Here is a 17,984-nt window from a genome sequence, read left to right on the forward strand (position 1 = left end):
AATGAAATTAATTAATCCCACAATAAATGAAAATGAATGGATACATCGGTCGGCCATGTGCCGACCATGTTTCCCGCCTCCAAATCGTCAGGAAGAGAGTTCAGATTGTGCATTACTTGTTCCATGGAACAGCAAGAACGGAGTGAGCCTTTTTCTCAGTCATACAGTCTCTTTCATTTTGGTGGGTGGAGGCGGGGCATACACACAGAGTGTAACCTTATGTGGAGCAATGCAAGGTAACGTGGTAGAAATGAAAAAAATTGTAATTAATTTAAATTAATTTAAAAAATAGATTGTAATATATCCTTATCTATTTATTATATTTTATATGTAATTATAATAATTATTATATAGTATAATATTATATTTTATATATTTATTTTATTGTTCATTCATTTTCTACCGCTTATACTCACAAGGGTCGCGGGCGTGCTAGATAGAGCCTATCCCAGCTGTCTTCGGGCGAAAGGCGGGGTACACCCTGGACTGGTGGCCAGCCAATCACAGGGCACATATAGACAAACAACCATTCACACTCACATTCATACCTATGGACAATTTGGAATCGCTAATTAACCTAGCATGTTTTTGGAATGTGGGAGGAAACCGGAGTACCCGGAGAAAACCCAAATATGCACGGGGAGAACATGCAAACTCCACAAAGAGATGGCCGAGGGCGGAATTGAACTCGGATCTCCTAGGTGTTAGGTCTGTGTGCTAACCACTAGACCGCCGTGCAGGTGGTAGAAATGAAAAAATGTAGTTAATTTTAAATTAATAAAAAAAAAAAATTGTAATATATCCTTATATATTTATTATATTTTATATATAATTATAATAATTATTATATAATATTATATTATTTTTTATATATTTATTTTATTGTACTTTTCTTAAAAGTAATTTTAACATCTTTTGAAATAATTTAAAAAATAAAGTGTAATATATCCTTATATATTTATTATAATAATTATTATATAATATAATATTATTTTTTATATATTTATTTTATTGTACTTTTCTTAAAAGTAATTTTAACATCTCGTCTCGGAGACCCAATCTTGTGTATCGTCTGAGTGGCACCCCTTCTTATTAATATCTCATATGTCTTCTTTCTCTTATTATGTCTACTATATTGGGTAATAGGTGTGTGAATAAGAGGTGTTATTTCATATCTCAAGAGTTCTAATAATGTTAAAATCCATATTTTGAATTTCATGAACAGGTTTTCTACTACAAAACTACAAAAAGATTCCATTTATAAAGTAGGAAATCTACTAGATCTAGAAATTGACTTATCATGGTCAGGTCTGGAACCAATATTTGGTATTTTACGTTTTATGTTGAACTCCAAATTGTACCCCCCCTTCCCCCCATTTGAGGCCTTTTTTTATATATTTTTATATTTTTTTAATGTATTTTTGTGCTTTCCAAACAGAGCAACACGCCCTTTACAACACTTACAAAGTATCGCCTCGACCTGCCAGCGTTGGACGGTGCCAGCCCAGCACTTACAGTCAAAACACCAGCAACTACCACCAACAGGGGGAGCTCATGTCCCCCAGCCCCCACGCTCTGCCGGGGGTCCACTACGGCCACAACGGTTCGGTTGTGGCATACAAGGCGATGAATGAGGCAGTGAATGGTTACCCCCCCGCAACCGGCGACAACAAGAACCCGTTCGGATCGCCATCAGAACGTATACCTCCTCATAATTACCCCTGTACTCTGAAAACTGAGCCCGGCGAGGCGGCGTCTCCTCTACGGAGACCCTCCCCCAGCGGGAGCGCTCCTCCCCGCTCCTCCTTCTCCCCTCAACCTACCTCTGAGGGCCTCTTCAGCAGGCTCAACGGACTCCACAGGACGGCAGGGGACGTGGGCGCCCGGCTCCTGAGCCACGACTTCTCCTCCCTCGACATGGACCCGGAGGAAGTGAAGCAGGAAGAGGTGTGGTCAGACAGCGAGCACAACTTCCTGGACCACGACATAGGCGGTGTCGCGGTGGCGCCGTCGCACGGCTCCATTCTCATCGAGTGCGCACGGCGGGAGCTCCACGCCACGACGCCTATACTCAAACCCGACCGCAGCCACCCCACGCGCATCTCATTGGTCTTCTACCAGCATAAGTCCCTCAACGAGCCGGGTCACGGCATGGCCATGTGGGACGCCAAAATGGCCAAGCGGGAGCGGGAAAGGGAGGAGGAGGTGGAGAGATTGAGGATGGAGGAAGCGGGAAACGGAAGCGCTGGTAGGGATCCGGAGGAGGGAACAGGGGAGGAGGAAGCATGGAAGGTGATGAATGTTCCCACGCGGCAAACATGGACGCTCCCGAGGGACGGCGTCGTCACTGTGTCCCCGTACGCCCTCACGCACGTGACGGGTCCTTACAACAGCTGGACTTAACACACACACACACACACACACTGTGCTTATTTATGCCTTACCTCAATCAACTTGAGACTGCTCGTCTTGGTTTTAGTTTTTTCTACCTGGTTCTCATCGTGATCTTCTTATCTCTGTTGCTTTGGTCTTCCTCGTCCATGAGCGACCAGGAAGACCAAAGTTCTTATCTTTTTTTTTTTTTTTTACTGTGAGTTTCGGTGTTTTGTTTTGTTTGTCAAAGAGATGGTGCTTTGAAGCATTTTAAAGGTGTTTTTAAGGTTTTTTTTAAAAACTGGTTTTATATATATATATATATAAATATATATATATATATCTATATATATATTCACGATAAAGAACAAAAACAATGTGATTATTTATTTCAGATCAGAGTGATTTTTCTTTGTAATTCCTGGTGTTCCAGCCTGTTTACTGCAAGAGTTCTATGATGGCGTACATTATGTGTTGGCGTGCATCGCAATTACTCGCTTTTTTTTTTTTTTTTTTCTGTTTTCTTCTCGCCGGTGCTGTTCTCACGCGGCTTGTGCAAAATTCCAAAAAATGAATTGAGCATGACTCTTGCACACAGGAAGTAGAATTGCATTGTTAATTGAATAAAGTAGAATGGAAATTACAATGAATAAGTTACAGTAAAGGGCTGCACGGTGGTCGAGTGGTTAGCGCGCAGACCTCACAGCTAGGAGACCAGGGTTCAATTCCACCCTCGGCCATCTCTGTGTGGAGTTTGCATGTTCTCCCCGTGCATGCGTGGGTTTTCTCCGGGTACTCCAGTTTCCTCCCACATTCCAAAAACATGCTAGGTTAATTAGCGACTCCAAATTTTCCATAGGTATGAATGTGAGTGTGAATGGTTGTTTGTCTATATGTGCTCTGTGATTGGCTGGCCACCAGTCCAGGGTGTACCCCGCCTCTCACCCCGAAGACAGCTGTGATAGGCTCCAGCACCCCCCGCGACCCTCGTGAGGATAAGCGGTAGAAAATGAATGAATTCTCCTCCTATTTTGTGTGGAAGTGGTAACTTTTTGGCTTCTTATTTTGTCTTTCCCCACCCTCTGCCATCTCTGTGTGGAGTTTGCATGTTCTCCCCGTGCATGTGTGGGTTTTGTCCGGGTACTCCGGTTTCCTCCCACATTCCAAAAACATGCTAGGTTAATTAGCCACTCCAAATTGTCCGTAGGTATGAATGTGAGTGTGAATGGTTGTTTGTCTAAATGATCTTGTCTGTGATTGGCTGGCGACCAGTCCAGGGTGTATCCCGCCTCTCGCCCAAAGACAGCTGGGATAGGCTCCAGCACCCCTGCGACCCTCATGAGGAAAAAGCGGTAGAAAATGAATGAATGAATGAGTACTTAATTTGCTTTTTTTTATCCAAGTTTTCCTAATGAATTTGAATATTAAAAAAATAATAGTCAATCCGTCCATCTTCTTCCACTTAGACATAGACTCTCCAACGTGTCTAAGTGAGTACTTTAGCCAAAATTTAGGAATTTCTCTTGAGTTGCAATTAATTCCTGTAATTCCAGTGCTTGGAATGAATTGACTCAAATTCCAAATTTGGATTTTTGCACAAGTCTGATTCTCACTGTAGCCTTTTCCCATACGCTATCATACAAATATTTAGTGCAGATGATTTTGTGTAGCATCATGGCTTTCCGCATCGGTGTCCGTTGAATCCTAATGGAATTATTCATGTTTTCTTTTCTGGAAGTTTGCCAAGAAGCACTTTTTTTTGTTGAATTTCCCTTGAGAAATGTATATCACAGCTTTATTTTACAGTATTCCTGCATTATTTGAGTGGAAAAAATATGATACATATTTAAGGAAATTGACATTAGCATTATGATTTACTACAACAATGAAGTGCTTATCCTTTAGCGGGCACTTACTTGATATATGTTCATCTGCTGGAAATGCATTTTATCATGTTGTTCACTTGTGATCATAGGACTTACTATACATTTTATCGGTGCTTGTAAGACCTCTATTTGTTTTTTTTCTTCCACAAAGCACAAAGTGTTATCTATGCCAACACATTTTTATAAAATTACAAATATGATCAGCGTTTCTAACACATATTTTGCCTCTAAACCACTCCTCTCAGTCATGCTCGTTCAGAGCTATGGGGGGATTTGATTTGCAATCGAACACATCGTTCCTTTACACACCTTCCTCTTGGTGCTAACGCTACGACTCAGCCTATGCTCAAATGCGACGGTGCTCTTTAAGACCTTGATGGGAGTCAATGCAAATAAAGTTGTATGGACATTTTCTTAAAAATGGGCTGGCAACAGATTGGATTCAGTTTTATTATTTAGATATCATCAGTTGCAAATCATAGTCCACTTTAATGTCTTCCACAGCAGGAAAAAATGACAAGAAAAGACACAAAGAAATGAATGTAAGCATGGAAAACGCAACAATAATTAACACTTTTTTTTTTTTAATTGTATCAAGTCCACGTGGCAAAAGCGTATATAGAAAGTGTGTTTTGTACCAACCTGAAGCTAGCACCAGCATTGCAAAAACCTGGAAAAAAAAAACAAAACTTTTTAACGCATTCAAATGTTGTGTAAATATGTATGTGACCTATATGGTTTTTACTGTACTGTGTGTAGACAATGGAGGCTCTTGTTTATTTTGCAACGGAATTACTGTACGTGGCAAAAAAAAAAAAAAATTATATCCATTTTAGACTTGAGAAGAGACTTACATTTTGCATTCCTTTTACGGATGTCTGATCTCTTTTGGGATTGTGAAATAAAGTCATATTTATATTTTGGACACAATTGATTTTTTTTTTACTCTTTTGTTTTGCGGTGAAGCAAATTGATTGATTTGTAGTTTCGACACAGGGGTGTCCATGGTAAATGAAAAATTTACATTATTTGTTTTGTCAGATATAACACAAAGCAAATATGTTTTGTTAGCTTAGCATATATTGACCCACCATGGACTGCTTTTGGCATCTTTAATACATAAAACATATTAAAGTGGCACCAGTGTCCTTTATTTATTCCGCCTGTATAAAACAAGCATGGTGATAATTCTATTCATTTCCAGGAGACTAATTTGTACTCTTCCTCACTCAGGCTTCCTGCTGTTGTTTTCCTTTTGATATCATCATTTAGACTTTTGATATCATCATTTAGACGTTTTATATCATGATTTTGACTTTTGATATCATCATTTAGACTCTTGATATCATGATTTAGATGTTTGATATCATGATTTTGACATTTGATATCATCATTTAGACGTTTGATATCATCATTTAGACTCTTGAGGTCATAATTTAGACATGTGATATCATCATTTAGACTTCATATCATCATTTAGACTTTTGATATCACCATTTAGACTTTTGATATCATCATTTAGACTCTCGATATCATGATTTAGACATTTGATATCATCATTTAGACGTTTGATATCATCATTTAGACTCTTGATATCATAATGTAGACTTTTGATATCATCATTTAGACATTTGATATCATCATTTAGACTTTTGATATCATCATTCAGAATTTTGATATCATCATTTAGACTTTTGATATCACCATTTAGACACTTGATATCATTATTTAGACTCTTGATATCATCATTTAGACTTTTAATATCATCATTTAGACGTTTGATATCATCATTTAGACTTTTGATATCGTCATTTAGACATTTGATATCATCGTGAGGAAAAGCGGTAGAAAATGAATGAATGAATTTAGACTTTTGATATCATCATCATCATTTAGACTTTTGATATCATCATTTAGACTTTTGATATCACCATTTAGACATTTGATATCATCATTTAGACGTTTGATATCATCATTTAGACTTTTGATATCATCATTTAGACTTTTGATATCATCATTTAGACTCTTGATATCATTTAGACTTTTGATATCATCATTTAGACGTTTGATATCATCATTTATACGCTTGATATCACCATTTAGACTCTTGATATCATTATTTAGGCGTTTGATATCATGATTTAGACTTTTGATATCATCATTTAGACTGGAGGCTCCTCGCCTACCACCGGGTGAAGAAAGGTCTTCTGCTCTGCTCTCTCATCCGCGAAGGCTCCAAACATGAAGCACCCAAAGGCCCAGAGCGCCCCCCACTTGTGTGTTCTCTGCAACACCACCATCTTGGCGGAGTTTGAAAGCGGATTCACATACTCAAAACTGTTGGGCGCCATGTTTGCCAAATTTGGATTGTGCCATAAGGCTCTATTTTAGGTAATGACAAGGTAAGTGAGCCATGTTTCGCAATGGCTCTATTTATAATACTAACACAATGAAATTCGCTGTAACAAAGTACCATTAATGTATTTTGTTTATTAATTCATATCGAAAGAAAAGGAAGTAGTACTTTTTAAATGGTAATGATAAACTAGTTAGCCATGGTCGGCCATTTTTAATAGTGTCATATTTTGTAAGCACTGTGTTTTGTTTGTAGTAAACGGGATTTATCCATATTTATTACCAACAAAACGAGCTGTTTTATAACAATTGTTTTCATAAAACGTACACCCACCCATCTAAATAGTGCGTAGTAGGAAAGCGGTTGTGTTTGGCTACTGTCGGCTCCCGTAGGTGACTGGCTGGTGTGACGCAGAGGGCTTAACCGACAGATCAGTTCTACTGTCAAGATGGCGACATCGGAGCCGGTAAGTGGAGTCAAAGCTAACTGAACTATCCGTTAATCTACACTCCAAATAAGCATCGTACACTCGCTATAGCCGACCCATTCGTCACTTAGTGACACACCATCGCAATACCATGGAGTATTTGAGGGATAATCTCTGCGGTTTCGTTAGCAGTAGCGTACTTTAGCGTGGATCACTGTTAGCATGTAGCATCCACTGCAGGGAGGCTTGCCTTGACTGGACGGCGTTCATTCAAACTCTATTTGTGTTGCTGTCTTAAAAAACATGATTGTTACATAAATTAGCATCTCTTGTTTTTAATCAGTTTTGTGAGAACATTTAAAATGAACATGGTCCTCGGTCTTTAATTAAATCAGTGACACGTGTGTATCGCTTGCAGTTAGCCGAGCCCGTAAGCTAACATTCGAAGCTAACTAACTAATAAAACACACTGTGGCTAGCTTGAGTCGCACAAGAAGGAAGTCAGAAAGAAACTTCGGTTTGTTTCAGGAAGTGCCCTTTATTTCCAGCAATCAAAAATCAAAATGCTTACACTGTACCAATTAGATGCGTTGGTCTAGTCATGAACTCGCGAGAGTCTCCGTTAACTCGCCGACGTACTCACCCCGAGCTACCGCTAGATACATTCAAAGGAAACCAGGTAACGTCCTTCATTGAGACTCGAGTTGTACTGATTCGGGTACTCGTCCGAACAGTCGATGTCAATTATGAACGAATCATCAAAAAACAAATAACGACGTGAGCTTATTTGAATGCCAGTTCATGAAGAGAACTTCACAGAGGAAAATCATCATTTTGCTGTTGAATTATGTATGTAGATATTTTATAATAATATAGCAGTGGTATATCAAATTATATTACATGGTTGCACTGGGTTACTTCAATGTAGTTATTGGAGACGTATTTTTGTAGGACTGCACGGTGATTGGGTGGTTAGCGTGCAGGCCTCACAGCTAGGAGGGTTCAATTCCACCCTCGGCCATCTCTGTGTGGAGTTTGCATGTTCTCCTCGTACATGCATGGTTTTTCTCCTTGTACTCCGGTTTCCTCCCACATTCCAAAAACATGCTAGGTTAATTAGCGACTCCAAATTGTCCATAGGTATGAATGTGAGTGTGAATGGTTGTTTGTCTATATGTGCCCTGTGATTGGCTGGCCACCAGTCCAGGATGTACCCTGCCTCTCGCCCGAAGACAGCTGGGATAGGGGGTAGAAAATGAATGAATATTTTTGTGCATAATTTTATATTTATAAATTTTTAAAATGTTTTTTGCAACGAGGCTTCATTTAGTTTATTTTGAGAGTTGTTTTACACATAGTTATATATGATTAACATATATGGAATACATAGTGCATCTTTATATACTGAACCACACAGACTGTATAAAAATAAACACCCCCGCCGCACACACGTGCGAAACTACAACCCAAGCAACGCATCACAAGGCTAGCTGGGTAACCCGCTACAATACAGTTCTGAATTGAACTCCTGAACCTAAATAACTTTGCACAATGTTTACGTAGGTGAACCTGTATTGACATTATTTTATTTTTTTGCTGTTATTGCCATCTTCTGTTATCTTTTGGTCTTGTGCTTTCTGCCGTTAATCACAGAAGATGCAGAAAGGGTAACTTTTGAACTAATAGACTAATCCATAAAGGCATCCAACAACACGCTTGCTAACTCCATAAGACCAGAGCCACAAGTCCAAAGAAAGTCAGTGAATTATTGGGATCGTTTCGAGGTGACTGCCCTGCCCAGGCCGGTGATGCTCGCTAAAGGTCGAGAGTGAGGAGAGTGTATCGGCTGTCATGCTAATAACAGTGTTCCTTGTGTAAAATGGCAACTTTTGTGATGCAATTCATTAAGTACAATTAAAAAAAAAAAAAAAAAGTATTTATAGAAATTTGATGGTGTGAATTATATTTGTTTGTGCTTCCACTGTGCAAATGGAATAAATACTCTTTGCAAAGGCATTTGGAGAAATTAACAGGGCAGCTAGAAACCAACCAAGACTGTATACAATGGCGTCACTACTATGAATGATGATGATGTGGAAATGGCAATGTGCAAGGCATTAATGGAAGAAATTTGACTAAAAGCTTCGAGTGTCATTTCAAAACACACCTGCATTGTGACCAGGTTGTCACATTGTTGAATTGAACTTTTCTTAAAATTGTGCATGGTCTCTTCTTGAGATTTAACTGTCTCGCGACTCCCCTAAAGACGACTAATCTGCGTGGCGTTAATAGACCGTCCATTTGTGGTCATATTTAATTTTTGCCAATGTTTGTCTTTTGCCTCTGCAGAAAGCACCCGAAACTGAAGAGCCGCAACCACCACCACCGCAACCACAACCACAACCCGACAGCCAAGTTGTGAGCCAGGAACCGTACATCAAACACCCCTTGCAAAACAAGTGAGAACGAAAAACGGCTGCTTTGTCACAACATTGTGTAACGACCAAGGTGATTGTGTGGCGATGCCAAATGTAGGTGAATGTGGTGGTGGGGGGGGACTTATAGAATATTCTCAACTAACTAAGCATCACAGAGATGTAGACTTTTTTTCCCTTTGTGGCAGAGAGGTTAGCATAGCAATTATCAGTCATTCTGCCGGTATCTGACATAACGGATATTAGTATGGACTCATCTACTTTAAATCTCCTACCTAACTACCTTATTTTTAAGTTATTTTGTTGATTTAAATCAGTTTTTATTGAACTTTTGTCAACAACTAACAGAACAAGGAGAACTGCAGAGAGAACTCCCAAATATTATACAGTAAACCTCGGATATATCGGAAATTCGCTCACAACGAACAGATAAAAAAGAACCAATTTTTCTGTAATGCATTTCCAATAAAAATTCATTGCATATATCATATTTTTTATAACAGATTTTGCCTATTTGGGACAAAATCTCCAGTCCCGTTCCAATGCATTTCCATTAAATTTCCCTTGCATATATCGGATGGCCGCATCGTGGCGCTCCGATTCGCCGAATCGTGACAGGCTGCTATACGACGTCATTTGCAGCGTTTGCAGCGTTGCCTGCACGTCCAGGTACATTGGAAACATAGTCAAGGAAGTGCCTTTTTATAACGGATAAAATCCGATTTACGCATATACCAGATATAAATCCGATATATGCGTAAAACGGACATTTTCCGGTATACGCATATAACGGATTTCGCTTATATCGGACAAAACCAGTGGGAACAATTGAATCCGATATATCCGAGGTTTACTGTATTTACAAACGCATCACTTATGCTGATTTTTCATTAAATACAGTGGAACACTTCCAAACTACTAAGATGTGAAGCAAATATTCTTTGGTGAATTACCCAGCTAGGGAGCTCCCTGTCGGAGACCACCGTCTAAAGCTACACCACATTGTTTCTGTTGCACAAGTTCGACACAAATAGGGTTTTGCTGACAAGCCATAAGAATTATAATAAGACGAGAGCTCTTTATTTTGCGGTGGTGTACCACCACGGTCAATTTACATATAGCGGAAACGCTGTACCTGCATGGGAACCCAACAATTCCACAGCAACAGTGAGCAAACAATTGTGAGCTATTCAGGAATATTGTTTTGTTTAGCTGACTTGATTCTCTTGAAAAGTCGCTTCTGGACCATTCTGCTTGTCCAGCCTGGGCCAGGCTTTTCCCGTGTGCCGCTGTAGACTTGGCGCACGTGGTTATGGTTTCACAGGTAAGACTGCGGCCAGGTAGCAACCGGCGTCTCAGTTAAAATGTAAGAACAGAGATGTGGATAATGTTACTGATGTTAGTCACCCATTCTGTTGTAATAGAAAATTAGTAGGGGGGGGGGTGACGATTGACCGATCTCGATTTATGGTTGCCAATACGATACAAGGGCATTGGTTTATTTTGAACAAAACGATCCGATTGGTTGGGTTGGTTTTGACCCATGTATTAAATCAGCTATAAAATACACTAAAATCAATAAGTTACAATCAAATTAGCTTCTCGTGTCTTGGTTACCTTCTTAGGCTTCCTCATCCATGAAAATGTTGGTTTTAATACTTTTGATGTGGGCATTTTGTCACTATACCCCTCCATTTCTATTTCCAAAAATGGTCAAATGAACCTCAAAAGAATCATATTAATAAATTGAATTATTTTGTTACCTGGCTATTACTGAGAGCTATAAAATGTATCTCTAAAATCAATTAGTTTTATTTATTTTCTCATTTTAGTATTAATTACTAAAGAAACATCTATGGCGTTCGGGTGAATTTTGCCCCATATATATTAATAAAATGTCAAGAAAAGGTAGAAAAAGTTATTGTTTTCAGCAACAGAACTTTAGTATAAACTGAAATCAAAAAGCAAAACAGGTCCAGATCTTGGTTCCCTGTACTTCTTGCCATTCTTTCCATGATCCAAATTGTAAATGTGAATTCACCTCACATGTGTGGACCTTGTTTTTCTGCTGGTATACTGAAAAAAAAAACGGTCAAAATGAGCTTACATGATGAGAAGAGGAGCTGGTTGTCATTGTGTTGGCTAATTGTACACTTATGATTTCAGTTGTGGCTCAAAATATTGCTTTATAGTCATATTATTATAACCGGGTCGAAACAGACCCTAACAATAAAGTGGTCATCATTTCAACCAGACCATTTTAAAATGTAGTAAAAATTTATTTTGGGGTTTTATTTTGTTGAAATAGTTTCCTGACAAAGTAAAAAAGCCTTGATGAATTAAACAAATGTTATGTGACTCTTTTTATGCATTAAAATGTAAAACACAAGAGGAGGGTTATATTGTTTACATCCAGTGATGGTGCATGTGGTGACACCAGAGCCTTCACAGAGGTGGGGAGGTGGGTGATGCGTCGGAAGAAAGGAAGTTGGGGGGGGCGGTTGCAGGGCGGTCACAGAGTTCAGCCCATGGCCTCATGTTGCCCCGAACCCTCCCTTGCTGCCCCCCCCCCCCCCCCCCCAACAAACACATGAAAGAATACCTCAGCTGTTGTAAACAAAGGCTTCATTTATGCTGCACTTTTCTCTTTGCCCTTGCATTCAATGCATGTTGCTGGTTTTTTCTTCGACGAAACCATTTTTGTCCTGAGGGGGTGAATTCTTATATCTAAGATAAGATATGCCTTTTACTCCCATGAGGGGAAATTTCAGGTTTACTGCAGGAAAAGTACAGTAACACACATGAGTATAGCATGAAGCAGTAGCGTTGAGCAGTTTTTATGATGGTTTGAAGAACTTGTTCACCATATGAGAATGTCTTGCTGTCAATGGGCGATAATTCATTCTTGAGCTGACTGCTTGTTTTCTCCCCCAGATGGGCCCTGTGGTATTTCAAAAACGACAAGAGCAAAAGCTGGACAGAGAATTTGCGTCTTATTTACAAGTTTGACACAGTGGAAGATTTCTGGGCGTAAGTATTGTCTTTTTTTTGTCATTTCAGTACCATTCCGCTAAAGGTGCTATAACTTTGGCGTCCTATTGGATGATCACTCATGGCTTCACACAATAGCAAAAAACAGTCACTTGCTCCCGTTTTTTTTATGAAGAGAACTACCTATGTCACTGATCATAAAGGAATTCCACTACAGTGGAACACTGAAAGGTGGACCAGTTTGTTTGGGGACTCCGGTTGTCCCATTTTTTTTGTCTGAATATGAAACGATTGTTCCCAGGGGATATAATGTTCATACAGTGGTGTGGAAAAAGTTTGCCCCGCCTTTCCAGTCCATTTTTTTTTTCTTGCATGTTTGTCACTTAAATGTTTGAGGGTCAAATAACACAATGCAGTTTTAAAATAAAACATTTTATTAAGGGAGAAAAAAAACGACATAGTGGCCCTGTGTGAAAGTGATTGTCCCCCTGTTAAAACATGCCTGGTTCATCACACCCGAGTTCAATTTCTTACTGCCACATCTGATACCTGATAAGAAATCACTTAAATAGAACCTGCCCGACAAAGGCCAAAAGATCTTCAAAAGCTAGACACGCCAAGATCTAAAGAAATTAAGGAACAAACAGGAAAAAGGGATTTGGATCTCTTCTCAAGTCATTTCTAAAGCTTTGGGACCCTAGTGAACCACAGTGAGAGCCATTATCCACAAATGGTAAAAATGTGGAAGAGCGGTGAACCAAAAACGACCCCAAGAGCGCAGGTGACTCTTACGGTTCTTATGGTGACTCCACCATAAGAAAGTTAGCCTGAATGGCCAACAGTGGTTTTGGTTCCAAGACCAAAACCAGGGGATATTTGGTTCCAAGACCAAAACCACTGCTCAACTAACATTAAGTCTGAATTTTGCCAGAAAACATTTTGATGATCCCCAAGACCTTTGGGAAAATACTCTGGTCTGACTAGACAAAAGTCATTGAAACATTTAAGTATGACAAAAATGCAAGAAAAGAAATTGGGTCGGGGACAAACACATTTTTTTCCCGCACCACCGAACACTGGACTGTTGGCGGCCATCATTGCGGATGACGTAGATGTATTAAGGAAATGGAGAAAGAAAATTGGGTTTTTCAAAGTGAACCTATTATGCTCATTTTTCGGCCCTTTTGTATTGAGTTGTGGACTCCGATAGAGCTGCTACACTCAATAACCCACACAGTAAGCTTTCTAGATTTTCCAGAATCTGCACCTATTCCGGTTGTCTCCTTGGATTTCCAAAACGGTGTGTTTTTGTTTTATTCCACCCATGGCCCGCCTCCAGGCACAACTACTCCACTGTGATTGGTCCCACCCGGCTTGTACAGCTGGCACGCCCATATAAGGAAGTCACTGGCTGAATGGAGGAGTGACACTGTGATGGAAAAAAAAAGCCATCCCAAACGTCTTTCGGTGCTCAAACCTCCTGATCTGAAAGTCTGGCATGGTTTAACACCCGAATACGACATGCTAACTACATTTATAGGTCAGAAAAACGGGAAAAGCATCATTGAATAGTAAATTTAGCTTCAAAGTCCTGGCAGATGGCTCCACAAGACCTAAGTTATTTCTATGTACTTTGGGCTGAGTTCATAATATAAGTTATAAGCTGTTAGTTACCAGCAGGTATAGCCAAGGACGGCTATTGGGGACTTTTGGTGGAAGTGAGCTAACACGCACAATGAGATGGTCGTGGAGGCCGGCAAGAGAATGTATTAGCGTTATCAGTTATTTCCGATGAATTGAACTGTTGGGCGGCACGGCGGTCTAGTGGTTAGCGCGCAGACCTCACAGCTAGGAGACCAGGGTTCAATTCCACCATCTCCGGCCATCTCTGTGTGGAGTTTGCATGTTCCCCCCGTGCATGCGTGGGTTTTCTCCGGGTACTCCGGTTTTGCTCCCACATTCCAAAAACATGCTAGGTTAATTGGCCACTCCAAATTGTCCATAGGTATGAATGTGAGTGTGAATGGTTGTTTGTCTATATGTGCCCTGTGATTGGTGTACCCCGCCTCTCGCCCAAAGACAGCTGGGATAGGCTCCAGCACCCCGCGACCCTTGTGAGGAAAAAGCGGTAGAAAATGAATGAATGGCTAACTGTTGTTTGTCAAAGATGACAGAAGAAAACGTAGCAACACAGAAAGGAACGCTAGACCTAGCGTTAGCTTTTCCAAAGGCAAAAACAGTCGACGAACAGGAGAGACTGCCAGACGTTGCCGCCATTTTGTTCAACTCATCACCTGGCGATCACATGATTCCAAAAGTGCACTTTTCCTTTAAGTGTTGTCCGTCTTCAGTGTTCCCTCATGTTTGTCTTGCAGGTTGTACAACCACATACAGCAGCCAAGCAAACTCGGTATTGGTTGTGATTATTGCTTATTCAAGGTAGGCTTCCCCGCTATCAGATTGGTCACTTTGAGCACTTCGACATCAACGCAACGCCTTTCCTGATGGATATTTGATCTTCCAGGATGGGATCAAGCCCATGTGGGAGGACGACAGGAATAAACTGGGGGGTCGATGGCTGATCACCCTCAACAAACAGCAGAGGCACAATGACCTGGATCGCTACTGGATGGAGACGGTAAGAAAGAAGGTGCACATTTGATCAAATTGTACTTGGCATCCGTCAGGCATTTTGAGCATCAATGAATTAAAATACAAATCCAATGTGGAAGAAGCATTCACATTGTGTATTCTACAGTGGCCACTAGGTGGCAGTAATACTTCAGTACTAGACTCGATCACTGAGGTTCCACATGGAACACATTTACTCTTATTGTTTGGTTACAGTAGCTCAATTGTTTACTATATTGGGTAGTAGGAGTGGAAAGCTATTTAATGGTAATGGGTTAATTTCATTTGAACATGCATCAGATTACAATTAAATGCATCACATAATCAGTTCACAGTTCCACATGTCCAAAAGGAGTAGGAAGAAGCAAAGCTTATTAAATCCTACCCCTCCATCTGGTACTTTTACAATCAGTAACTGTTACATTTGTTCACTTCCTGCTTTCCTAATATAATTTACTTTTTTTTATTTTTTTTAAATAATTTTTTGTCACATACCGAAGTACGAGGTGATATGACCATCCAATGACATAATGTGTACCATAGTAACTGTCAATATAGTTATGTATAGCACTTCCTGCTTTCCTAATATAATTTAAGTTTTAATTTTTTGTGATTTTTTAAGTTTTTTTTTTTTTTTTTTAATTTCTTGTCACGTACCGAAGTACGAGGTGATATGATCATACAATGACAAAATGGGTACCATAGTAACTGTCAATATAGTGATATGTATAGCACTTCCTGCTTTCCTAGTATAATTTAAGTTTTAATTTTTTGTGAATTTTTTAAGGTTTTTTATTATTTTTTTATACAAATTTGTTGTTTTTTTTGTCATGTACCAAAGTATAAGGTGATATGAGCATCCAATGACATAATGGGTACCATAGTAAGTGTCAATATAGTGATATATATAGCACATCATGACTGGTTCAAGACTATAGAATTACAGAAATGCCACAAAACTCAAGTCATTTAAAACTGCAATTTTCTGGCTTTAAGAAACACTAAAAGAAATCAAGAAAAAAAAGTTGATAGTCAAAAACATTTTTTTTTTTAGATCAAGCAGTAGGAAAAAAATATTGATTCACTCAATTCTGAGGAAAAAATGATGGAATCTCGCTGTAAATGTCCATTTCCAAAACGAACACCGGCACCAAATGAAATCTGCCAATTAACTGTGATGAAAAAGTATTATGTATCGTATAATGAATGTTTAATTTTTTGTAATTTTTTTTTATTTACCTCTGTGGTTTTAACAAAACTTGTGGCTTTTTGTCATTATTTTTAAAAAAAAATTATATTTTTTAAATTTCAGAATAATTAACGAGACGCTTTGGCTAGCCTTGTATGAGCGCTTGTGTGTTTTTGCAGCTCCTATGTTTGGTCGGTGAGTCGTTCAATGAGGCGAGTGAAGACGTGTGCGGCGCCGTGGTCAACATCAGACATAAAGGCGACAAACTCGCCATCTGGACGAGTAATTGCCAAAACAGGGACGCCATCATGACGATAGGGTACGCCATTGCCCCCCCCCCCCCCCCCCCCATGTCTTTTTCACATTTACCAAGTTGACCTTTAACACCCATCTGTGCCTTCCTCCTTCCCCCCCACACAGGCAACTTTATAAGGACTGTCTGAAGATCCCCATCAAAGCCATGCTGGGCTACCAGTCACATGACGACACGTCCAGCAAGAGCGGCTCCACCACCAAGAACATGTACACCGTTTGAAACACTCATTTCAACTGGCTTGCAAGCCCTCATCATCATCATCACATTTAACATTCGGACTCATCCACTACTGTCGTGTTCTTCCCTTTTAACCGCCTGGCCCATTTGAGCAAGAGAACACAATTTCCTTTTTAGCATCGAAGAGATTAACGGCCGGGTCCTCCCCTAGCATAGCTGACAGTAGTTGTTTTTTTTTTTGTTTGTTTTTTTTTTTTTGCAGCTGGTGGAAGAACAAATGATATCTAGCTACCTAAAAAAAAGGGAGATGGTTTGCAAAAGTCAGCACAGCGCAGTTTTAACTTGGTGTACCCTCTGAAGAACCACACAGGCCCTACTGGCTTAAAAAGGTTCTAAACAGGTTCTAAACAAGGTTCTTACATTTATTTATAATGTATGCATTGCGGTTGAAAGAAATGTTTTTTTTTTTTTTTTTTTTTTTTGGTTAAGGTTAAAAAAAATGCGGACTACTGCATATCCATGCCTTTTTTTTTTAATAACAGTGTACCATAAAAGTAAAGATGCTGGCGAAAGGAACTATGTATGCTTTTCACTGTCCTCTTCCTAACGACGATAACACTCCTTGATGCACATTCACAATATCGGCCTACAGTATCTTTGTTATCCCAGGATGTCTTTTTTGCCTTCTCTCAAGTAAAGGTTCAGTGCTTTGCATTAAGTCCCGACGCCTCGGCTGTGTTTTTTTTTTAATCGTCCTTTAAAAAAGCCACTTGAAAGCAGAGATAAGCCCTCCCATTGGCCAGATGACACGGATGTAAAGATTGCAGCTATTTCCAGGACTATATGCTTAAGGTGGGTCGACATTTTTTTTTTTTTTTTAGACTTAACAGTTTTTCTATCTTTGTTCCAAGATGTCTGAATTTGTCCCAGTTGAACAAAAAAATATTTTATAAAGGATAATTACAGCTTTACATGCCTAAAACAATGTCAACAATTAAAAAATAAGTCAGTACTGTACATGTCTAATGATGGATGAGTCTTGACCGAGTCGTTCAAAACATGAGTTTTGTTTTTTTTTAGTGAATCTAGACTCGCGGGTATTTTATTAATGTTCATTTACCCTGCTGCTGATAGCTACATTAAAAAGTAGGGCAAACATGGTATTAATTGTGTAACTGTTACTAAAACTTCATGGACCATTTC

At 39.5% G+C, this 17,984-nt stretch overlaps 2 protein-coding genes across 5 annotated transcripts in view; both read left to right on the forward strand.

Annotated features, from left to right (window-relative positions):
- tet1 (tet methylcytosine dioxygenase 1) overlaps nucleotides 1–5,404 on the forward strand; it is a 40,371-nt gene extending 34,967 nt beyond the window's left edge. Inside the window, exon 13 of the mRNA XM_058054181.1 lies at nucleotides 1,439–5,404. Within this exon, the coding sequence (XP_057910164.1) occupies nucleotides 1,439–2,403 (965 nt within the window). The 3' untranslated portion in view covers nucleotides 2,404–5,404. The remainder of the gene's footprint in view (nucleotides 1–1,438) is intronic.
- Nucleotides 5,405–6,466: 1,062 nt separating this feature from the next.
- Nucleotides 6,467–17,286, forward strand: eif4e1c (eukaryotic translation initiation factor 4E family member 1c). 4 transcript variants are annotated; one of them, XM_058054321.1, is made up of 8 exons: nucleotides 6,467–6,661; nucleotides 7,008–7,081; nucleotides 9,392–9,501; nucleotides 12,412–12,507; nucleotides 14,844–14,907; nucleotides 14,993–15,106; nucleotides 16,468–16,607; nucleotides 16,709–17,286. In XM_058054321.1, the coding sequence occupies exons 2-8, from the start codon at nucleotides 7,064–7,066 to the stop codon at nucleotides 16,821–16,823; spliced, it is 657 nt and encodes a 218-aa protein (XP_057910304.1). In that variant the 5' UTR covers nucleotides 6,467–6,661; nucleotides 7,008–7,063; the 3' UTR covers nucleotides 16,824–17,286. The 4 variants fall into 4 exon arrangements, with proteins under 4 accessions (XP_057910304.1, XP_057910314.1, XP_057910295.1 ...); XM_058054331.1 differs by having other exon boundaries at nucleotides 6,467–6,650; XM_058054312.1 differs by lacking the exon at nucleotides 6,467–6,661 and having other exon boundaries at nucleotides 6,808–7,081.
- Nucleotides 17,287–17,984: the final 698 nt, after the last annotated feature.

This window comes from Doryrhamphus excisus, chromosome 2, assembly GCF_030265055.1.
Source record: "Doryrhamphus excisus isolate RoL2022-K1 chromosome 2, RoL_Dexc_1.0, whole genome shotgun sequence".
Lineage (NCBI taxonomy): Eukaryota > Metazoa > Chordata > Actinopteri > Syngnathiformes > Syngnathidae > Doryrhamphus > Doryrhamphus excisus.